This window comes from Setaria viridis, chromosome 5, assembly GCF_005286985.2.
Source record: "Setaria viridis chromosome 5, Setaria_viridis_v4.0, whole genome shotgun sequence".
Lineage (NCBI taxonomy): Eukaryota > Viridiplantae > Streptophyta > Magnoliopsida > Poales > Poaceae > Setaria > Setaria viridis.
In genome coordinates this window covers 13,581,939-13,605,858 of record NC_048267.2, presented here as the reverse complement: position 1 = coordinate 13,605,858, position 23,920 = coordinate 13,581,939, and the positions used below count along the sequence as shown (strand labels likewise).

At 43.6% G+C, this 23,920-nt stretch overlaps 3 protein-coding genes and 1 pseudogene across 4 annotated transcripts; 3 read left to right on the top strand and 1 right to left on the bottom strand.

The window, feature by feature from the left end:
- The first annotated feature begins 17 nt into the window (after nt 1–17).
- Nucleotides 18–829, top strand: LOC117857384 (ubiquitin-ribosomal protein eS31z fusion protein). Its single transcript, XM_034740023.2, has one exon. The coding sequence runs from the start codon at nt 131–133 to the stop codon at nt 596–598; it is 468 nt and encodes a 155-aa protein (XP_034595914.1). The 5' UTR covers nt 18–130; the 3' UTR covers nt 599–829.
- A 6,770-nt stretch (nt 830–7,599) lies between these two features.
- LOC117855528 (protein GFS12) lies at nt 7,600–17,534 on the top strand. Of its 2 annotated transcripts, XM_072294162.1 has the most exons (18): nt 7,600–7,809; nt 8,026–8,060; nt 8,649–8,717; nt 8,814–9,625; nt 9,725–10,895; nt 11,010–11,337; nt 11,464–11,679; nt 11,756–11,828; nt 11,903–12,108; nt 12,703–12,765; nt 12,877–13,082; nt 13,166–13,277; nt 13,373–13,888; nt 15,666–15,952; nt 16,339–16,579; nt 16,684–16,757; nt 16,872–17,007; nt 17,167–17,534. In XM_072294162.1, exons 1-18 carry the CDS (start codon nt 7,663–7,665, stop codon nt 17,320–17,322), a joined length of 4,848 nt encoding a protein of 1,615 aa, XP_072150263.1. In that variant the 5' UTR covers nt 7,600–7,662; the 3' UTR covers nt 17,323–17,534. The 2 variants fall into 2 exon arrangements, with proteins under 2 accessions (XP_072150263.1, XP_034593796.1); XM_034737905.2 differs by having other exon boundaries at nt 8,814–10,895.
- A 151-nt stretch (nt 17,535–17,685) lies between these two features.
- On the top strand, nt 17,686–19,357 carry LOC117855529 (uncharacterized). The gene has a single exon (XM_034737906.2). It carries the CDS (start codon nt 18,737–18,739, stop codon nt 19,115–19,117), a length of 381 nt encoding a protein of 126 aa, XP_034593797.1. The 5' UTR covers nt 17,686–18,736; the 3' UTR covers nt 19,118–19,357.
- Nucleotides 19,358–21,702: 2,345 nt separating this feature from the next.
- Nucleotides 21,703–23,738, bottom strand: LOC117856244 (uncharacterized; annotated as a pseudogene).
- Nucleotides 23,739–23,920: the final 182 nt, after the last annotated feature.

The window sequence follows — 23,920 nt, the reverse complement described above, 5'->3', positions numbered from 1 at the left end:
CCGTCATCTCTCTCTCCCCACCGAAACCCTAGTCGACCACACCACTCCACCCCGCCGCCGCAGGCGAGAACCAGCGCCTCCTCCACCTCAGGTAAGGGCGGCCGCCGCCGGGAAGGGCGCGCCTGCCAAGATGCAGATCTTCGTGAAGACCCTGACGGGGAAGACCATCACACTGGAGGTGGAGTCCTCGGACACCATCGACAACGTGAAGGCCAAGATCCAGGACAAGGAGGGCATCCCGCCGGACCAGCAGCGCCTCATCTTCGCCGGCAAGCAGCTCGAGGATGGCCGCACGCTCGCCGACTACAACATCCAGAAGGAGTCGACGCTGCACCTGGTGCTCCGCCTCAGGGGAGGGGCCAAGAAGCGCAAGAAGAAGACGTACACCAAGCCCAAGAAGATCAAGCACAAGCACAAGAAGGTGAAGCTCGCCGTGCTCCAGTTCTACAAGGTCGACGACGCCACCGGCAAGGTTACCCGCCTCCGCAAGGAATGCCCCAACGCCGAGTGCGGCGCGGGAACCTTCATGGCCAACCACTTCGACCGCCACTACTGCGGTAAGTGCGGCCTCACCTACGTCTACAACCAGCAGGCGTAGGGTGCTCCGCTGTTATGTTGGGGAGAAGGAAAATGGAAAGTCTTGCTAGATGATAATTTTCTTTTTTGTCGCATGTTAAAGTAGTTTTCTTGGAACAGAACTCCTGCATCTCTTATGGTGATGCTTACTTTTGGTTTTGATGATATCGTGTCGTTATGGATCCTATCAAGCACTGTTGAATTCCAATTATGTTTGTGTTAATCCTATACTATGTGCTCGATGTTGATGTAATATTGGTCCCTGGGTCAGTAGTTTGTGTATTGCCGTGTGTGATTGATATGATAACATGTCACTGTAGTTTTCAATCTTTTTTTGTGGGTATGCTCACTTGCTGATAGCTTGCAAAAAGCTTTATGCCTAGTTTAGTTATGTTAGCATAAGAAATGTTGCAAGGTCGGTGATAGACATGATAGGGTGCAATATGGTATGCTCACTAACTGATTTGTAAAAGATTTGTTGCCTAAGTTAGCTTACGAAATGTTGCAAGGTCAGGTTGATGATCTACTCTATTGGGAGTTAGTTATGTTAGCTTACGGAATGTTGCAAGGTCAGGTTGATGATCTACTCTATTGGGTGCAAAATAGTGTTGTGCTTCTGCTGCTTGTTATCGTGTAGTTGGAAACATGTTAGTTCTGTATTGTTCAGTTGAGGATGTTGGATGGATTTTAAAGCCCTCTTCAAGGTTATCATAGTAAATGCTGGGTTGATGACACTGTTATGCCCTTCATAATCAATGTATTATTCCTGTGTCCTGCTGCTCTGATAATCCTATATTCCAAATGTTTTTTGTCTATTGGAAAGGAAAGTAAAAGCAGTATTCTTAACTGCAGGAATCTATAAGCTTATAAAGTTTGTGAGTAACTGCAAGAATTTATGTAATTTTACTTTGTTGGTGTTCCTGACAATTTCACTTCCATTTTCTTTTGCGGCTCTGGAAACATTGGGTAGTTTTGGTGGTTGTATATTAAGCCTGATGAGCGAACTCGTTGGTTGGTTGCACTGCATTTGCTCTTACACGATGGCTTACAAGCAGCAACCACTAACCAAGTATTGCTGCGTTCGATTAAATTCCTGATGAATTTTATAGCATTGGTCCAAGCGGGTCGTATGGTTGGAAAAGGCACTCCATTTAGAATATGGCGTCATTCGTGGATGCTTTGAGGATTTCCCTGGTTGGAACTTTTGTATACTTGACTCCCATTATCGGCGAGTAATGGTAATATGCATGATTATTGTTTGATCGGCAAGCTGCTTGCGTTATACTAGTGGTGTTGCACTGCAGATTTCCCTCAATTCAGATTTGAGAAGCAAAGAAATAGTTCGACCTTGGTAAGCGCAGAATTGAGATCCAAAGAAATTGGTGCAACCTTGGTACGCTACACAAATCAGCAGATGAGCTCCGAGCACATTGACCTTCAGAATCATACTATTCCTCAAAAAACAAACATGAAGCTGGCACTACCCTGTGCATGGGGCTCAGACGCAGGGTGTACCGGTTCTTCAGCTGGTTGCTAGATGAAGTTTCTCTTGCTGCACTGCAGCAGCCGTTAGCTTCCTACTGTCCCTTCATGCTTCCTGGACCGATCACGTTGCTCATCGGGAGTCTGACGAGACCTGAATGTGATTCTTCCCATAGAGAGATGCCGCGGCATTGTTATGAGCCTCACGTAGCTCTTTCGAGCATATGGTTCCATATGCTTTGATCCGTTGTGTCCTGCTGTCGTGTGCCGAGTGGTGTTATCGTTCGCGTATATAAACTCCCTCTCATCATCCGGTGGTGAACCAACTCAACGGCGAGTAACAAGCAGATGGAGGAGGACGAAAGAATGTTGGTGAGGAATTGGGGAAGTCGCCCTCATGAACTCAACCTGTAGCTGCCGCAAGAGATTTCGGTTAGTTACATCAAGAGTCAGCTAGTCCCTCTCGATCGATGAACAACACTTACAGTCGGTGTAAATCCCGTCCCGCCGGTATAAGTTTATACTGACTGACTCCACCTATACCGATGGACCGTCCGTCAGACCAACATGTACCGAATGGCTATAGATGGTGCGAGAGGCCAGGTGTTCGCAAAAGGATGAAAAGCTATGAACTCAACAGGAGTTTTGGACTTGCCAACACAGGTTTGAGTATTTATTTATCCCAATAGAGTGAGGTAATTAAAGAATTAGCTGCTCCCTTTGATTTCGGTCTATTTCATCTCGTAAGTGTTTTAATTTGTCTTTTTTCTAATTGTTTCTTGTAGTTCTGGGAGGCCACTCCGAGATGGGTGACAAAGAAGACATAGGTTCAGCAAGACATTAAAGCAAGCCAGGGGAGGAAACGAAAGAGTAGGCCCAGGGCTGTCTGAGCTGCAGCTTTTGAGTTTTTTAAAAAGCTGTTGCTAGCTTGTTGGTTCTAAAAGTCAACAGTAGCTTTTAGAAGAAGTGTAGTTTTCTAGGCTTAAAAAGTTACGAAAAGTTTGGAAAACTGAACTTTTCAGCTTCCCCCTTTTCTGAGCTAGGCTTTTCAGAAGCTACACGAGAAATTTATTATTTATTTGAGCTTCTGATTTTTCACACTAAAAAACTACCAGGAAGCTCAAACAAACAATGCCTAAGATAGGATCACGAGCACGCGCGTATTGAAATCCACGCAAGATTGGACCCTCTTATTACCATCAAGTTACTACTATCGTCACTAGGAGAGAGTAGTGATACTACGGAGAGTTAGATTGGACCCTCTTTACCGATGACCTGCGTGACCTCCTTTTCTTTTATCAGCAAATAAACGGTTTTCTAGGTTTGTCTTCTTGAATGAATGAACCTTTATTTATTGATAAAGTTCAGCAAGCAGCTTTCAACATCTGTCTAACTCATGTTAAGCGGATGTCTGATGAACTACACACTTCATTACCAAGAAAACTACCGAGGTGATCCAGCACTCTATAGATATAGCGCGGAGCTAGAGAAGCCTTTCGTGGCGCTCCTAGGCTCCTGAATCAGCAATATGCTTATTGCTGCAGTGAGTAATCTATCTGATAATGGCATCGTAGTTGTCGATCGTTTTCTGCGATGGTATCACTACGGCATAACCACCCATCACTGCCACCCCAAAATCATCATCACAGCCGATTTAGAGAATCGTCGGATTTAAATCGGTGGAGATAAAGCAGCCCATCGCTGCCGAATGGAGACCGGTAGTAAAGCCTATTACAAAATAAAAAAAAAAGTTGCTCCATGCCCGCCAATGCATCGTGCCGCCATGCCGCCGCACCCACACGCCTGCCGATGCGCCGCGCCGCTGCACCCACATGCCCGCACATGTGCCACGCCACCGTGCCTGCCCCCGCCGCGCCACCATGCCCCTCCTCCCACCGAGCCACCATGCCCGTCGGGCTGCCGAGGCCGCACCGGCACCTGTGGAGCCTCCACACCGCCGTGGCCGCACCTGTGCCTGCCAATGCATCGCGCCCCCGACGTGGCCGCCGCGGCCACACCAGCGCCTACCGAGCTATTGTCCGCTCCAGGACCCACTCCGCCACTCCTAGCCATGCCACAGCTTCAAACCGTGCCGCCCCACACCCATCGTCGCCGCTCCTCACCGCGAGGTATGGCAAGCGGAGGGGGAGGGGGGTGCTAGAGCTGAGATCCAATGGAGGAGGAGACCGATCAGACTCAGGACAGAGATGTGGAGGAGAGAGAGAGAAAGAGAGAGGGGGGCGAGGGAGAAAGAATGTGGCCGGACTCTGCAACTGGACTTGAGCGCCTGCGGACTCAACCGGATTTAACTTAGGCCATGTTTAGTTCCCTTAAAACTCCCAACTTTGACACTATGCAAAAAGAAGATTCTCCATCACATCAAACTTGCGGTACATGTACGGAGTACTAAATGCAGACGAAATCAAAAACTAATTGCACAGTTTTGTTGTACTTTGCGAGACGAATCTTTTAAGCCTAATTAGTCAATATTTGGATAATAATTCACAAATACAAACGAAACGCTATAGTGTGCTACAGTACTATAACGGTAATTTTGCACCTCCAAACTTTGGGCAACTAAACAAGGCCTTAGCTTCGTACCCAAGAGAGCTAGACTTAACTGCTTTGAATTCCACGTCCTTTGTATCGCCGCTGGGTTGTATTAAAACTCGTCAGTGACGGTCATCACTGTTGGTTTTTAGCACAATCTAGCAGTGCTACGAAGTACCAGTGCCCGTTTGTTACTAAAACCGACGGTGAAGGCCTTTTGTCTTACCATCCGGCGGTGAAAATTTATCAATGCCGATTTAGTTTAAACTGGCAGGATGATCCGTCTGGAAAAGTCAATTATGCAGTAGTGTATGCTCACTTGCTGATATGTTACCAGACGCTTTCAGCCTAGTTTAGTTATGTTAGGATATACATAAAATGTTGTAAGGTCAAGGTGATAATTGATATGATTGTTGGGTGCAAACTGTCAGGTAGTTGGAAATTTGTCCCGTGCTGTTTGAGTTGAGCATGTTGCATTGGATGGATTTGAAAGCATGTGTCAAGGTTATCTACCAAATGTTGGGTTGATGACACTGCTATACACTAACTCAATGGTGCAATCCGTGTATCCTTCTGCTCTGATTATACCACTATTCCCAAATGTTCTTCATCGATCGGACTTTTTGTCCAAACTATACTAGAATCACACGCAGCAAGCTAAATAGCCCTCTAGCTAGATCTCGAGTTGTTGGATATAAAAACTTATATACATAATGTCAAATATATAAAATCAGATTGGAGAGCGTTGATATATTGAAAAAGTGTAAAAAAATTTAGTTTGCAAATTGATTCCAAACTGATTTCTAACTGGTTTCAAGATTTGATGTGTTGAAATACGCTCGGCAAAGCAACAGATCCAATGCAATGAAGGTAGCTGAAATTTCCTCACATTTTTTAGAGTCAAATTGAATCCATAAAAAGTCATACAAGGCATAAAAGCTATTTAATTTGGAGAAATTTTAATTCAAATTTACCTCATAGTTTGCCCTTATCTGTCTTTCGTACAAGTTTTCCAAATTCTGAAATTGTTTAAACTATCCCAATAGAATTAAAAGGAGAGAAAGAATATTACATATCTGTACATTTTCCGGATAAACAGTGTGACCACTAAGCATGAACAGTGTGACCAGTGAGCATTGACTCTCTCCCTACCTTTTCCCATGTCTCTACTCCTATGCATTATCCTTTGACGAGGCCTCCTCCCGTGGCGGTAGCAGTGCAGGTTGCTGCATCGGAATTGTTGTGCCACTTGCTGTATGGACCATAGGCGAAGAGTCTAGAACAACAGATTTTTTGTACAATTTTTTTTTACAATTGTGATTGAGAACGCTGGTGTTTTACCTTCCATTTTCAATCAGACGGTGAATTTTTTTTTGACGTGGCTCAATCATTGATGCTACTCGACCATGTTTCAGTCAGTAAAGATTGGGACTGCACACGTAGTTGTCGTCCAGCTTCAAGAAGAGAATAAAACTCGATCGTACATGATAATTAAGGGTCTGCTGGGTAGAGCTCCCAGAGCTGATTATTTGCTGAATTTAGTATGAGCTCTGCCAAACAGTTTTTGATAGACAAGTGATTCTCTGCTGATTCTGTGAGGTGATTCTCTGAAATGAACTAAAAGGCTGAGAGTTGAAAAAAAGTAGTTTCTCCTGATTCTGTGAAGTGATTCTCCATCCGATTTTAAAAGTTTATGCTAAAGAATCAAAGAGAATTACTTTCAGCCACATAATCATTTCTCTCAGAGAATTAGCTCACATGGAGAATCAGAATCAGATGGAGCTCTACCAAACAGGCCCTAAGTGGGCAAGGTGGTCGATCGGAATTTAACATGACGACTGCTGAGTTGGTCGATGCGTTCTCTGTGCCTGAATCGCGGCTTCACCTTCGAAGATCCTCCTTCGTGCGTTTCTTCTTCTTTTCGTGCTCCTTGAGCTACTTCCAGAGCATTAAGGAGTAGCACAACATCCTTGTGCACACTGCACCCGACCGTGTCCTCTTCTTCCTCCACGACGGCCACAGACACGGACCCAACGCAGAGGTTTCGATGCGTTGGGGGCTCCTGCCTTTCGGCAACCAACTCATCTTTAAAGTGCATATGCCACCCATATATAATATTTTTTTAACATTCATCAACATATCAACATTATTTTTAAAAGTTTGACTTAATTATTACCAATATTTTTTTAACATTGACCAACATTTTATATATATAAATATTTTTCTTTAACTTTTTTACATTCAACAACATTATTATTCAACAACTTTTTACATGCACCAACTTTTTTGCACTCGCTAATATTTTTTTTCAATATTTTTTGATATTCACCAACTTTTTTACGGAAAAAGGAAAAAGATATTGAGATAGTTCGTTTAGTGTTGGTTTAGTGTTGTGTGCCAGTTTTTGGGCTACTGCTAGGTTATAAATATTTAGTTATCTATGTACCGAAAGATAGAAAGGAAATCCTATACGTAAAAGTCCAACGCATCTTTAAATTTTTTTTATATACCAACATTTTTCTTTAACATTTTACATTCATCAATATTATTGCCTAACAATTTTTTACATGCACTGACTTTTTTTTCACTTACCAACAATTTTTTTCACCTACCAACAATTTTTTCTCAACATTTTTTTTACATTCATCAACTTTTTTACATAAAAAATATTGATATAATTCATAAAAAATGTTGAGACAGTTGGTCAGGCTGTTGTGGATTAGTTATTGGGCTACTGCTGGGTTACAGATGTTCAGTTATCTTGGGCCTGTTCGCTTCAGCTTATAACCCGGCTGAAAAGCTGAAACGGCTGATTTGTTGTGAGAGGAAAACACTGTTCGGTGGCTGATAAGCCGGCTGAATAAGCTGAAGCGAACAGGACGTATCTTCCGGAAGATGGATTGGATTGGGTCGAGCGAGCTAGCCCAGCCCATCCACCCCGGCCCGGCCCACCTGGTCCACTCCTACATTTCTGGTTCTGTCTGGAGGGGTCCACAGCACAGAGGCCATCCGTCACACGAATTCGGCCGCGGCTCCTCCGATCCAGCGCCGGCGATGGGCTGCTCGCCGGAGGCGGCCGCCGCGGCGTGCCCGGACTGCCTGGAGCGCCTCGTCCGCTCCGACCTCGACGGCTCCGGCCTCTCCTTCGTCCACGGCCTCTCCGACTCCCCGCTCCCCTTCGCCGCCTCCGCGGTCGTCCAGGTCCGCCTCGGCTGCTCTATTTGCTGTATAATTTCTGGGCGCTTTTGGCCGGCGCGTGCTCCCAAACTCGTTGCTATCCTTATCGTCGGTTTGGCCAGCGTGCTGTTTTGGAGCAGAATGTTAAGCTTCCGTTATTTGCATACATAAACCCCTGCTTGGTTTGGAGGAGCTGCTGGCTGTAGCTTTGGCTTAATGCTTGTTTCCTTCTCCCTGCAGATAGCGTCTGATGGAGCCGAGGAAAGTAACGGGAGGTAAGGCTACGCATTCGTGAATTACTTGGTTTGCGGCTTCTCATGTGAAGATATTTGGATACTGTTTCAGTGTGTCCATATCATTATCATTATGGAAAAATTGTTTCATCCAACTGTAGCCGTGTAGAACGTTGCATGGTTATAAGTTTGCAACATAATGCTTCAGTTGGGGTAGGCAAGTCATCGAAATGTGCTTCAGTGCAATACAGACTAGAGTGAGCTCTATATTTCAAACCAGTTACCCTATCAATGCTGCTTGAAATTCTTGTTTAATGTTGAAAAATTACATAAACACGAGCCAAATTGTTGGATCTTCAGAATGAAGCTGTGTAGTAGACAACCTAGTTTAAAAAGCAGCCAAATTAGTCATGTGACAATTTCCTACTTTATATATAACAAATTACCCACCATAAAACGAAACCATAGCAAAATCTGGTAAAGCATTTTCCACATCTATGCATTTGTGTTTATCGCAGCAGGTTGCAGTCAGGTCCACTGAAATCCGAACATTTTCCAACTTACTGCAGTTTCTTGTTTCCACTCCTTTCCGCTCATCCTTACACAGAAGTGATACTGTATATGTTGCAGGCAGCACTGCTCCAGTTTTGTTTTAGTGGGCCTATGCGGTGGCAAAGCGCCTTGTGGTAGTAAGAAATGGTAATTTTCTTTTCCAAGGATTATATTTATCTTCAAAAGGCTCCAAAATTGATGTATCAACACATACGGAATTCTCCACATTTTCATTCCCTACAGTGACAACAATTCCTTGGAGAATGGTATTCATAAAGATCCCCAGGCAGAGCAAAGAATATATAGTGATGATGACCAGTATCCTGAGCAATCAGATTCCTCTTCTGGCAAAGGATGCATTGAAGATCATAAAAGTCCCTCTGGGCTCAGTAAGCAGCAACAGGTCATAAGCACAATTGCCAAATTAATTCCCATTTGCTATCTCAGCATAGGCCACACTTCAGAGGTTAGAGAGCTTATCTCGACTTACCTGAACATCTCAACTGAAGAGAATGTAATTAATTCGTTAAATCTGTTATCTGAAAACAAAATTAGTGGTTTTGCTGGATTAGATTTCCTCAGTTTTGTTGGATTTTCAGCATTTGATGATCTGCATCCTTCTGGACGTGTGAGGCATCCCAACATCTTACCAGTGTTAGGTGTTCTAGAAACATCTGATTGTTGCTACATGTTGCATCCAAAGGCTCCATATACTTTGGAAAATATCATGCACTACAGTCCAGAGGCATTCTGCTCAGATTGGCATATTAGATTTCTCATCTACCAGATAATATCTGCTTTGGCATACCTTCATGATTCAGGGGTTCATCATGGCAATCTAAAGCCATCAAAGATCTTGATGTCAGATTCCTTATGGCCTTACCTGAGCATAAGTGATACTTGTCCTGTAAAATACAGTTGGGGTTTTGCCGATACCAAAAACTCACCTAATTCATGCTGTTTTATGGAGGACTGTTCCTCAAAAGCCATTTATACTGGTTTCAAACTGCAATCATCCTTGGATTGGCAATCTCACTTTAAGCAATGGTGGAAAGGTGAGTTGAGCAATTATGAATACCTTCTTGTCTTAAACAAGTTAGCTGGTAGAAGGTGGGGTGATCCAGCTTTTCACACAGTGATGCCTTGGGTAATAGATTTCACTTTGATGCCTGATGAGAGTTCTGATAATGGTTGGAGGGACCTGACCAAAAGTAAATGGCGGTTGGCGAAAGGTGATGAGCAGTTGGATTTTACGTATTCATCATCTGAGATTCCACATCATGTTTCTGATGAGTGTCTGTCAGAGCTAGCTGTCTGCAGTTACAAAGCAAGGAGATTACCTAAGACCATCTTGAGGTCTGCTGTGCGTTCCGTCTATGAGCCCAATGAATACCCTTCTAGTATGCAAAGGCTTTACCAGTGGACGCCTGATGAATGCATTCCAGAATTTTATAGTGATCCTCGGATTTTCGCCTCACTTCATTCTGAAATGAGTGATTTGGCTTTGCCTTCCTGGGCAACATCCGCAGAGGATTTCATTTGTCTGCACAGGGATGCATTAGAGAGTGACAGAGTATCACAACAACTGCATCACTGGATCGACATAACCTTTGGCTATAAACTTTCTGGAGAAGCATCTGTTGAAGCCAAAAATGTAATGTTGCCTCCTAGTGATCCATCTAGACCTAAATCAATCGGGCGACATCAGCTTTTTACAAGGCCTCATCCTAAGCGTCTTGTTAGCACCCCTCATGCTGTCTACCACAACAAAATGGAGTCCTGTGCTAGATGCTGTGGCAAACAAAGTAGTGCAACAACTGATGCAGCATTACATGGCAGTTCTCCAAATGTGCTTTCAGAAATTGGCTGTATGGAGGAATTTGAGAAAGCAACTCTGTTTGCAGAGCTTGAACACCATTTGGATCCAACATATGACTATGGTGATACTTCAACTTGTTGCTCTTCAGCCAAATATCCCAAGAGCCAAATTGCAGATCAGATCTTGCAACAGGACTGTGCAATGCCAGTTGCAGCTTTATTTGATTTTGGTTCCTTTCTTGAATGCTTCGAATCTGATGGTGGTCCTGCAGGTTATCAAGAACTGCTGCTGTGGAATCAAAAGTCCCATTCAGAAAATGAGCTTCATGCAAATGATGTATTTTCTATAGGGTGCATGGTGGCAGAAATGTATCTGCAAAGGCCACTTTTTGACACTGCCTTGCTAGCTGCATACAAAGAAAGTGGCATAGTGCCAGGAGCAATTCAAGAATTGCCTTCTCATGTTGCACTTCTTGTCGAGTCATGCATACAGAGGGAATGGAAAAGGTAACTTGAGCAATGAAATCTAATGTTTATAGTTTATATTCCACAGCTTTGGCTATGATTTTCTTGAATATAAAGACAGCTGTTACATCGATACCGATTTCTGTTCTTTTGCAGGAGGCCATCAGCAAAGCACCTTTTGGAATCATCATACTTTCCTCCATCAATTCGATCTGCATATATGTTTCTTGCTCCACTTCAAGTTTTGTGTACATCTAGAGAGCGAATCAAGTATGCTGCTAAGCTTGCAAGTGAAGGTGCACTTAAAGCTATGGGAGAATTTGCTGCTGAAATGTGTGCACCTTACTGCTTATCGCTTGTTTCATCATCTTTGTTAGATGTTGATACTGAATCGGCCTTGTCTCTGCTTAAAGAATTTATAAAGGGCTTGAGTATCCAAGCAACTAAGGAACTCATTCTGCACATCATTCAGAAGATCTTACAGGCCAGTTAAGATTTATCAGTAGGAAAGATATTCACATGTGAATTTTTTCTCCATTTTGAAGTTTTGACCTATGGAACATATAGTTTCTTCTTCCTGATAAGTTTTGCCTGATGGTGGTTGCTACAGGCACCAGAATATTCGCATCTGAAGGTTGCCCTTCTTCAAGACTCTTTTGTTCGAGATTTGTGGAAGAAATTGGGAAAACAAACTTATATTGAGAAGGTACATCCTTTGGTGATCTCAAACTTGTACAATTCACCTAACAAGATCACTGCCTCTGCTGCATCCACTGTTCTGATCGTCTCAAGTGAGGAACTAGGAATACCAATTACCATTCATCAGGCAAGTCTGAGTGGAAACTTTTGTTGGTATACCATCCTAATCCATGCATCACTGATCAATATCTCCATTTATCCAGACAATTTTACCGCTAATTCACTGTTTCGGCAAAGGATTGTGTGCTGATGGAATTGATACTTTGGTCAGGATTGGTAACCACATAATGCTTTCTCGTTATGTTGACTGATTGCTCAGTGATCACTACTTGACCTTAGTCATTATATAGGTGGGCTACTTGGAGAAAATTTTGTTGTCAAGCAAATTCTTCCATTGCTTAGGAATGTTATACTCTCATGTATCGATTCGTCAAAGATGAATAAGCCTGAGCCACAGCATAGTTGGAACTCTTTTGCTCTCATTGATGGCTTATCTGCCTTGGAAGGCCTTGTCTCAGTTCTTCCCATAAAAGCTGTTCTTAAAGAGCTTCTTCAGGTACTTCACTGGCAAAAACAAAGCTTAGCAGACAGACATTACAAGGGCGTGGAAATGGTTATAATTTATATTGGGTTGAAGCTGAACCAAACTGGAATCCTTATTTTAACATTTAAGTTGATATCAAATTCAAATAACACTTGAGTTGAAGCATAAATTCAAAGATTACCAGATTCCAATAAGACTTTAGTTACCTTTGATCAATGTATAGAATTTCTGCTTTTGTTATATACATTAATATGAAATTACATCACAGTTTAAATCATGAGTAAAATGCACCAGGGGTAACTTTATCTAGGTTCTCACCTAGGTCCATAAAATCTCAAAGTGTGCATCTAGTAGGTCCTTAAACTTTGTTTATTAATATTATCTGTAATGTTATTAAATTCCAGCACTGATTTAGATACTAGAATTGTAAATTTTGATATTGATTGACTGAAAAATCTTAATACAGAATTTGGCATATTAGTCAAGTGAAATTTGTTGGTGCCCATTTCCTCATTTAAATATGTTATTTTTAATTGTATCTACTTTCACCCTTATTGTATTCCTCATGCATTCATACGCCCATTATTCTTTTGCTGGCATCTACAGGACCAAGTCTGTCTTCATGTAAAGGTTCTTATGCAGATTCACTTGGATCTTCGTGTGATTCAGGCAATATATGTTCTTAACATGCTTTCCCTTTAGTATTTCTCTTTATTCTATTCCATTAGTGTTTATTATACAACTGAAACATTTTGCCATCACAACTGCATTGTTGATTAGGTGGCGGCTACCGCACTTGTTGACCTTTGTCGACGCATTGGACCAGAGAACACTTCTATATATGTTTTGCCACAACTGAAGGAGCTTTTTGCTGAACTAGCCTTTTCTCATGAGTCATCTGGTCTTAGCCTTCTTACGAAAGTGTTAAAAACTTCTGAAGGAAACAAAAGTGAGTCAATTACAATGGAATCTCGAATTGATCTTGTGTAAGTCAAAAATATGTTTTCTGTGTTTTCATATAAATAGTTTTATATGCTTATGTTTTCTTATATAAGGTAAATAATTGTAGGTTCCTGCTATATCCTTTTCTTGCATCACTTGTTGGGATAGAGAAGCTCCGGGAGTGTTGCTCAACATGGTTTCTATTGGAGCAAGCTCTTCAAAGGTTGTACAATTGGAAGGTACATAAGGCTGCATTCTTTCTTCTACTGTCAATTGTTGAGATGATATACTTACCATGTTAGTTTTCCTTATTTCCTTCTGTGCTTTTGTTTAGTGGGAGCCTTCCGGTGATTGTTCTAAGAATGCTGAAAATATGAAAGGGCAAAGGTTTCAGCCTGGAAACTCTATCTCATCAGAGTTTGTTCCAACCAAACTGCTTTTCAATGGGGCAGGTTGGTCTGTGCCACAATCAGAAACCACTAAAACGGGTCGGAATGCTGCGTCCTCTAAGCCAGGATCTAAGCTTGAGAATGAGACTAACAGTGACAATTCATATACTTCAAGTTCTGGAAATCAGCCATGGTTTTGGTTCCCCAGCCCTGATAGTAGCTGGGGTGCTCCAGAATTTCTTGGACGTGGTGGTGGTGTGAGAGATGAACTTCCCTGGAAGATTAAAGCTTCTGTCCTTTACTCAGCCCGTGCTCACCCTGGTGCTCTACGGTCATTAGCAGTTCATGATGATGAGTGCACAGTTTTTACTGGAGGAGTTGGTCCTGGTTTTAAAGGAAGTATCCAGAGGTGGGAGTTGCCAAACATGAATTGCACGTCTGGTTATTATGGACATGAAGAGGTCAGTTTTTTTTACTCTGAGTTTTAAAAAGGTCATTCTCTCTCTGCTTTTATGATGCATGATTTTATTTTCAATATATAAACAAAATGATTTGCGAATTAGCAATGAAAAACTGTATTCAAAATGTGATATCTTTCCAGGGACCAAATTTGAATGTCAGGTTCACATTCAATCCAGCTAGTTTACAGGGGAACTTGGGCCCTCCGATATTACTTGTTACTGGCCGGTTGAGATGAATGATGATGAACCATGCATCTTCCATTTTGGTTCTTCTGGTTGAACCACCAATCTAGTTTCATTCAATAATTAGGACATCAAGCAAGCAACATTTAGAATTTCTTTTTGGGCTAGAAACTGGAACCTACCAGGTTTTGGTTTTTACTCAGGAACTGGCCAGTTCTGTCCCATAGTAGTATGGTTTGAAAAATGAAATCTGATTTTGAAAAGTTCTACTATGAGCGAACTAATGCATCAGCATGTGCTTTTAATATGAGCTGGTATGTGTTCCATAGTGGTAATCAGTTTGGTTTTGGTTCTCATCGAGTAACCAGCCAATTCCAGTATTTTTTTTGGATGCATTTTGTTAGTGACCAACGTTCCTAGTGGAAATGATCCACTAGCAAGCTGGATGCATGTTATTGGCAATGTCATTGAACCTGATAAAGATACGAGTGGCTTCAGCTGGTCTTGGTTGACTACTGCTGCGGCTAAACATTTGACAGAGGTTGAAATACTTGAACGAAATAACTACAAGGTTGCAAGCTCAGTTCATAATGGCATATGTTTCGAAACCAAACCGTTGTTTTATTTGTCTCTGTTTTTTCATCTACGCAATGCACCAAGATGCAGTTCTCCTGCATGTTTGGAAACACAAAAACAAATCAAAGGGCACTGAAATAGTAGTGAGATAAAAACCCTAGTAAAAACCTGACAAAATAAAAAAAGATTAAATTCTGGTTGTTCGAGAAAATAAAAATGCTGGTTCATGGTAATAACTGGTGACTGGTGGAGAACCTTTGCTAACTAGGTTTGAACTGTTTGAAATTCATGTCTGTGCTTGATTTTGAGTTAGCACATTGCCCATTATCAGCTAAGAAACAGTGCCGCTTTATGTTTCTTTAATGCATGTAGTTAGGTAGCCTTGGCTCCACCTTGGTACTGGTAACTGGTAAGTGTTAAAGGTAAGCATATGGCTACAAGATGGGAACCAAAAATAGTAACTTCAGTACTAGGAGACATGGAGAGGAGAGAGGAAAAGTGAAAGTAGGCCCTGGGGGTGTTAAAGAACCTTGTTGTTAGGTTTTGGTCATTTTACAGTTCTTGAACATTATTGGATATTATACTTGTAATCGCCAAAATGAAGGAGACAAATAACAAAACAGATGACATTAAAGAAAATGAGAAATGTACTTGACTTGAATTGCTCATACTTGTTCTTAACTCAGTATCCATTGTCCTTTAAGAAAGGATCTGATCACCCACTGCTGTTCAATAAATCAAACTCTTGTCTATATATATTCAATAATTTTCAAATAGCAATATATTACATCTTTTCTTTTTGAAAAAGTCAAACAGTATAAAAGTTATGACTAGTATTCTGTGGTAGAGATTTTGACTAGTTCTGCTGCTTGACATATTGTATATTAGATTGTCCGGTTTATCTTACATGTCTTCTATGTTTGAAGTCATTGGCATACTCTTTACAATCTTTTAATGAATTATTTTATGTGCAAACAGTTCACTCTTTAAATTTTTTCTTACCAACTCGTTTGTGAAGGTTGTCAATTCCATCCGCATCCTGTCAATTACTGGCAGAGTGGCTTCTTGTGATGGCACTATTCATATATGGAATGGGCAGACAGGAAAGCTCATTGCAGTTCATGCTGAGTCGTCTACTACCTTCCCACTCCAAACTGCATCTATTGAGCAGGCAAACATGCTTAATCAGGATGCACTCTCAGGTGGAATATTGTCAAATGCATTTCGTGGTAGTTTGTATACGACTATGCATTATATGGAATCTGATGGTATCCTTGTTGCGGGTATGGGAAATGGTTCAATCAGGTATTGATCTTTATGTCATCAATTTGTCTGGTTTGATCTTTCTTTTTTTATGTAAAAGAAAATAATCTTTCCTTCAATCCTACTCTTTGCTTGGGGGAATGGATATGTCACCAAAAGCACCAGCTATGCATCCATGCACATGAATATACTGGCAAAGCCGTAGCCAAAAAGCTGAAATTTTACTTCAGTTAACTAGGTGTAGTACTTACGCAATATGAGTCTGGAGGCTGTGTATGCTTGTTTTTATCTTGAAGGATTAACGACTAGAAGTTGAGCGCTTGTTCCATTCTCTCCAAAGCTCATTGCTATTTCACACTATTTCTATCAGAGTAAAGCTTGAATATGTCTGCTAATTACTCTGTTGCACATTGGTTGATTTCTTGCAGATTTATTGACATATCTCGGGATCAGAAGCTACATTTATGGAAGAGTGATTCTGCTGAAATATCTTTCTCATCCCTTGTGTCAGCTATTTGCTCATGTAGCTCAGACAGGCTTTCCATACGAACCCCTATGGCTTCATCCTGGATAGCTGCAGGTCTAAGTTCTGGTTACTGTCGGTTGCTTGATAAGCGTAGTGGGAGCATCATTGCAGTTTGGCGAGCACATGATGGACACATCACAAAGGTCACTGCACCCCTAGCCCTCTACCACAGATGTTACAAGAACCTTGTTGCCTTTGACATTTTCTGATGTGTTTTTGTGTTCTTTTTTCCCATTTATACTTACAGCTGGCAGCTCCAGATGACCACTTAATTGTATCAAGTTCCCTTGACAAGACTCTTCGAGTTTGGGACATCAGAGGGTATTATTTTGTTAACTGTCTTTGCTGGATTGCGTGTATTTCTTCTGGCTTACTGTATTTTCTCTTCGAATTCGCACAAAATTCTTAAATGTCTTTTGCTGGAAAATGTGATAGGAATATGGCAATGCAGTCAAACATTTTCAGAAGTCATTCAGATGGCATCTCCAACTTTTCTGTCTGGGGCCAAGATGTGATATCAATTTCAAGAAACAAAATCGCACTGACTTCTCTTTCAAGGACAGCAAGTGATGTAAGACTTTATCATTCTCACAACCTGAACCATTGTTTAATCTCGAATTTTTTTTACTATTTCCAACACAGTGTGCCTCCATTTAGCAATTGCACTTATGGTACGAACTGGAAATCCATTTGGCTCTTGTGAAAGTGATTTTCATATACTTCCATGCAGATTGGACATCAGCAGCTTGCACCTCAGAACTTGTATTCGGCTGACAGAGGAATGAAACACAAAAACCTTTCTGTGCTTTCAACGATTGATGTGCTTCCGTTTTCAAGATTGTTCGTGGTTGGAACTGAAGATGGATTTCTCAAAATCTGCCACTAGTTGCTTCTAGTACTGGTAATCGTGTCTCCATTGAGCTGAGAAATTTTGGTGGTTTATACCTCCCTCCTTGAGTTGATTTTGTAGCAGTGCCTATTTCCATAGTTCGTTTTTATTTTGCCAGGAGCCACACTAGAGTATACACACGCATATTGTACAGGAAATACATTGTGTGTAAACCTTATCTTTGAGTGAAAGCTTGATAATTTGTTTCACCTTCTCACATGAAACAGCGCATCTCCATATGTAGTCTTTGCTTGATGCTCTGATGAAGTCCAATAAAAATGGAAGTATAGTGACCAAATAGTTGCATAGGATTTGAAGATACTGTAAAATTTGATTGGTTTAAAATTTTGCTTCACTTGAATTTGACCAAAATTCGTGGATGCCCCAGCATGGATATAGAAAACAAATTTTTGGTGCTAATTTTTCTTGAAAATGCAAGAGAATTGTGTGTCATTGTATTAATAGATGGAAAAAACGGTTTGATTATTGCTGATTTCATGGCTTGTGTTAGTTTTTTGGGTAGAAAAAGAGTAATTTCTGATGCTAATTAGGACACCCTTAACCAAATACCTTTTCTAGGACAGAGTTTGATCGACGCCACTAGAACTTTCTCTGTCTATCGGGAATTACTATTGCCTGTCTTGATCTCTGCTCTTGCACATGACTGCCTGTCGATCTCGCATTGGCTTGTTGTTCTGCCACCAAGCTGAGGACGCCTTGAATTCTAGCTTTACTCTGCCGGATTCGCTGCAGGCCCGGGGCGGATAAGGATTCCAGTGGGTTTAAATGTGGGTGGTTGGGTAGCTACAGGTAAAAGTAAATAGGGATGATCTCTGTAACTCTGTTACTACTGCCTTGCATGAATGCTGGCTTTACTGCACTCTGAATCCTCACTTCATCCTGTTCTTGCATTGCTCAGTATCTCTAGTTCTCTACCTGATCCACCATATTAGGCATCATCAGATTGCTGCATAATTTCTGCATTTGCCATCTGTGAGCTGGTCAAGGATTGGCTTTTGTGAATCATGTAAAGGTTAAGACACAACTCCACTGTCAGCGTAAGATGAGCACCATGCATGCTGGCCCATGCATCTTTGTCCTCTGTAGCCAGTGCAGTTACTGTCACTGAGATGTGGGTCTTGCTGCCAAGAAACATGGGCTGGGGCACACCTCAGCCATAGTCCAGACATCCCAGCCAATGCCTGGCCGGTCTCATCACAGTTCAGCTGTTCCTCCGCCATGAATGCTTCAACACTTCACACATCCACAGTGAATGCACCACTACCTCTGCACCTCATCTCTGCATATATATATAAATGTGTGTGCCGAGCAGCTGGTTCTTGGAGGAGAACCAAACCAAGTAGAGTCTGTGGAAGCAATCAAGCAGTAGTGCATCCAGCCAGAGCCAGCCATGGAGAAGAGAGGCAGCAGTAGTAGCGCCGCGAGCCTCCTCGTCGTGGGCCTCCTGCTGGCCGCCGCCTCGCTCGCGTGCCACGGCGCGCGCGACGTCCCCGCCGGGCCGGCGGGGGAGAAGCCGCTCCGGCCCCAGAACGTGTTCGGGTTCGGCGGCTTCTACCCGGGCCCCTCCGTCAGCTGGGTCTTCCCGGGCCCCAACGGCGTCACCCCGCAGGTCGGCTTCGGCGGCATGCCGGGCTCCAGCGCCTTCCCCGGCGTCGGCGGCAGCGGCGGTGTCTCGCCGTTCACGCCGGGTGGCGGCGGTGGCGTGGTCGGCATCCACGGCGGGGGTGGGGGTGCAGCGGCTGCTGCTGGCGCCGCGGCGAAGAAGCCGTGAGACTCAGATCGAGCGAGGTGGCCGGGCTGTCAGGCTGTGTTGGTGGTTCGGTGACATGCGTGAGGTGGTAGAGCTTCGTGACTCGTGAGTGTGGTGTGTTGTATGGAAGGTTGTTTAGTGGTATGAGCAAAGTCTGGCTTTTTCTTGTGGTCATCGTGTTGTGTCCTGCATGGTTCTTAGTGCTTTGTTGTATCCTGTGCTTGTGTGTGAAGGACTTGTTCTCAAGTGGTTCCTGCCAAATCTTGTGTGCTTCTATATGATCCATATTCTTCGTGACCATGCCTTAGCATGTTTTTATTAAAAGGAAAGAATTACAGCGATGTAACTACGAGAGAATTCTCGTAGCGCAGAGTTACAAAGAACCTTCAAGAAAGTAGAACCTTCAAGAAAGTAGTAAGCAATCCAACACAACACGAGCCAGAGTAGCAAGAAAAGAGGATAGGAAACCACCAACCCGGCAAACACAAATACAATCTAAACATCTGATCCTACAAAAGAAAGATATATCATCTGATAGGGTTGCCTAAATGCACCCACAAACTTCAGAAGTGGCAAATGACAAAGTATCCACCCAAGCAGCATAATCATGGTGGCAAAGCATCCGCCCAAGCATACAATGGCAAATCATTCACCCCAACAAAGTAACAGTGGCAAATCATCCACTCAGCAACCGAAACCTTTGCAGCGAAGCATCCGCCCATAGCAAGCACCAACCAACATGATGGTGGTGGCAAAGTATTCGCCAAATGATAGCAGCTCAAGCAACCAAGACGATGATGGACAACTCAATGCGAAGGTAGGCGCAGAAGAAGACTTTCCCCATGGAGAGTTGATGATGACTACCACCGCCGCCAAGACGATACCCGGTGTTTGAAGATAGATGGGGACGGCAATCCCACAAGAGAGCGGTGGCACGGGTACGGTAGCAGGGAAGGCATCATGAACCGACAACTGCAATCTGGCATGAACTTCCAAGACACCATCTCCAGGGAGGGATACGATGTCATCGTCACCGCCGTCGCTCGACCAACACGGTCAGGGTTTTCACCCAAGAAGCTCACAGATACAGGAGGGGGGAGGGGTAGAAGAATGACGCCTCCAAGGAGATAAACGACACCCAAGGGCATCGCCGTCATCTGCTCGCAAGCGGCAGTGGCTTTCGCCTTGCCCTCACTCCCTAGAGCACGCCGCCAACCTTCAACAGCCACTGCCACGCACCAAGGGCGGGTTAGCCCCCGGTAGTCCCCGGGAAAGTGCCGTGGCCCCTTCACCAGCCCGTGCGCGAACGTCAAAGGGGGCGACCGGGCCATGGCGATGCTGGGAGCAACACAACCTGGCGGCGGCAAGAAGGAGGAAAGGGTAGATCTGGTGGTGGAGAGTGCAGATCCAGCCATGGGAGGCGCGGATCCAACCTCTAGCGGTTGGCGTCGGTCCAATCCTGCAGAGATAGGGTTGAGGTGAGGATAAAGAGGAGGAAAGAGAATGATGGAGGGGAGGGTGCGGCACAGGCCGCCGCCGCCGCCAACTAGCGCGACGACGGCGGCCGACGGGGCTCGATGCGGGAGGTGCAGGAAAAGCGGGCGCACTCCCCCCGAGTTGCGTGTCAGCTATACGATGTGTCAGCTATACGATCGATGTTAGTCTGGATGATCAGTATACCTGCAGTCATTGAGTGATTCACAATGATCAACGGTGCATCTCTTTTGTGGTCACATAACGGCGTACAAATTCTCCTAAGAAACTTTACCGTTCCACTGGCAGCACGCAGTGTTATACCGTCTTTGCAATTCCATCAATGCCCTTGCCCACTATGATTCCAACTCGCAGTTCCATTATTGTTGAGGGGTAACATTTTTTCGAAAAAAAGAATAATTTTAATATTGTTACATCATCTGATGACACATTCAATCTTTCACAGCCACTCATGTACTTATAGCCCTTACAAAAGAGAGCAAATATCCCACAGTAATGCCACACTAATGCCCGGAGAGCTGGTATGCGGCTGCTGGCGGTGGGGCCAGTGGTGGTGTGGTAGCTCATGCATGGTGGTGGGCTTGTGCAGCACAGGAAGATGCCTGTGGCAACCATGTGATGAACCAGGCAGGCATTTGCGAGGTCGCGTCGTTCATCGCTACACGAGCGAGTGGCCTGTATATATAGGCAGCACGACTAGTCAAACAGGGGATGGCCATTGGCTGTGGCGGAGCTGACGATGATGGATGCGTCTGGGCGGAGAAGAGAGCGGTGAACCACAGGACTCGGTCATGTAGGGCGTGTTTGGTGTCCTGGACGAGGGTAGCCTGGCTCTTACCAGCCAGCCAGGCTCCCCGGAGCCAGGTCGCGCGCATGCAAGGCCTTCTTGTTTGGTTGAGTGCATGCAATGAGCCAGGCTTGTTAGAGACGGTGTTTGGTTGCCTGAATGTACTCAAAATTTGAAAGAATAGATGCAGGGAACGGTGTTTGGTTAGTCGCATGCAATTGTATGAGGTTACCCCCTGCATGCAGTGGTAAGAATACCACTGCCTTGTTCAGCACAAGGAGGTAACCATAACTACAATGACAGATACTTGCAAACATGGTCGACATTACAGCAACTTGCAAACCAAAAAGGCAATGATTACAAACTGAACAACTATAATTACATCTTTAACATTCCACAATTCCATCTTCTTCGGAGCAACAGGTTCACTCGCGGCAGTTGGCTTGACCTCTTTGTTTTGAAGACCGTAGAAGGCTGCAAATGCTTCTTCACTTGACTTGTACTTCTTGTGGCAGGCCCCCTTGTAGCCACTGACCTGAGCATGGGCATCAACCCAATTGGAGTAAACTCCAGGTTGTCGGCCAACATGAACAACATACCAGGCCATAGATGTCTACAATTCATGAAACATTAGTAACATATATAAATATAAAGATGCATATGATATGAAGGTTACAAAGGATCACATTATAAGGTTAGAAAGGTCCACAGCAAGCATATCAGGAACTTTTTTATCAGACAGATAGAAAGGATCAAGAACAAACCAGACAGGAAGTACATCATGAAACAGACAGGATCAGGCACAGGCAAGTTATGAAACAGACAGGAAGTAGGCACAACAGCATACAAGACCTTAACATCATTGGCATGGACAGAAAGGATCAAGAAGAAGCATATCAACAGCATATCATCATTGGCATGGATAAAAAGGATCAAGAAGAAGCATATCAACAGCATATCATCATTGGCATGGATATGTGCTCAGATTAAAACACAATAGGCACAACAGACACAATAGGCACAATAGACACATGCTCAGTTTAATATCTCACTCAGATAGAATAAGATGACTTCACAATAGGCCAATCTAAGTCAGGCAACTATATGCTGCAGTTAGCCATATAGTTAGGAGACAGGATCAAGTCAACTATCCAAAAGAATGCAGGGTAATGTCAGCTGCACAAAAGACCATCAGATCAGACAACAGGTATGCACAAAAGAAGCCACAACTGCACCAGGTCATCCAAAAGAATCATTGCCCAACCAGACCAGCTCAACCACCATCCCAGGCACTCACATGTAGTTGTTTTTGGCCAAGTAGGTACTCAGCCAAAGAACACGGTGTGAGTGAGACATCTGCACAAAAGCAGATCCCTGGACCTTATTGTTAAGCAGGTGACCATATGCAAGCATTAGAGCTTCCTCACTGAACCCTGGCATGTACATCAGTGCACCATACAAGTCAGGGTGGGAATCCTCAACCTTGGTAGAACGTATAGCATCTACAACATTGTTCACTGCATCAGTCATGCCAGTGAATACAAGGACATCATCATCTGACAGCATGGACCTCTTTCTCTTGCTTCCAACAGGTGGTTCTGACTTGGAAACATAAGCTGCCTCAGGCTTGCCACTCCTAAGCTCCTCAGGCAAGTCATGCTTCATTGGGCTGTCAGCAAAGTCAGAAGGACTACCAAGAGCCTCATTTGACCCCATAGCATACTTACCTGTTGCCTGACCATTACCAAAGATGACCAGCATCTCCTGGTAGTACACAATTAGTTTGTTCAGGTACTCAGCATCTTTGGGGTGTGCCTGCATTACAACAATTGAAGTTAGATACTTAAACTACTGAACATTGAATAAAAAAAACAGAAACAATACTACATACCATGATGTGGCCATTGTAGTGCTCCTCCTCAAGGACAATCATGGAACTATCCCCATCCCACAGAGCTCCACTCAGCTCTCTCAGCTTTGAGATTTTAACCCACCTCTGCCTTCACTTCCTCAAGTGGTTATACACCTGTGTGCCAGTGACCTCATTGCCACTGAACTCATGCAGAGCCTTGGCAACCTGGTTGAGGTGGACTTCTTTGAAACCTTTATCAGTCCTAACACCAGTTGAAATCAGCTGGCACATGCGGCAAAGAATAAATCCAGACATCACATCTGTCCACCTCATAGCAGGTCTCTGCTGAGCACCACCAGGAACAACCCCAACAGCCCCAACAGGCCCATCATCCCCATCAGTCCCAACAGCCCCAACAGCCCCACCAGGGAACACAAGCTCATCAGCAGCAAGGATCTCAACATTCATCTTCTCAGCCATTCCTAGTTCCAATTGCCACACCCCCACTCAGAAATAGGAACAACATAGTTGGTGAAACATCATTGCATGTGTCATCTGGCCTATGCCATCAATATGCATTGCACTCAAGAGGAAAATAGGAATAAAAATTCATCACTGCACATGTCTCATGCCTCAGTTCTAAAGAAGTATCAGTTCTAAGGAAGTATCAGAGAAAATAAAATCATCACTG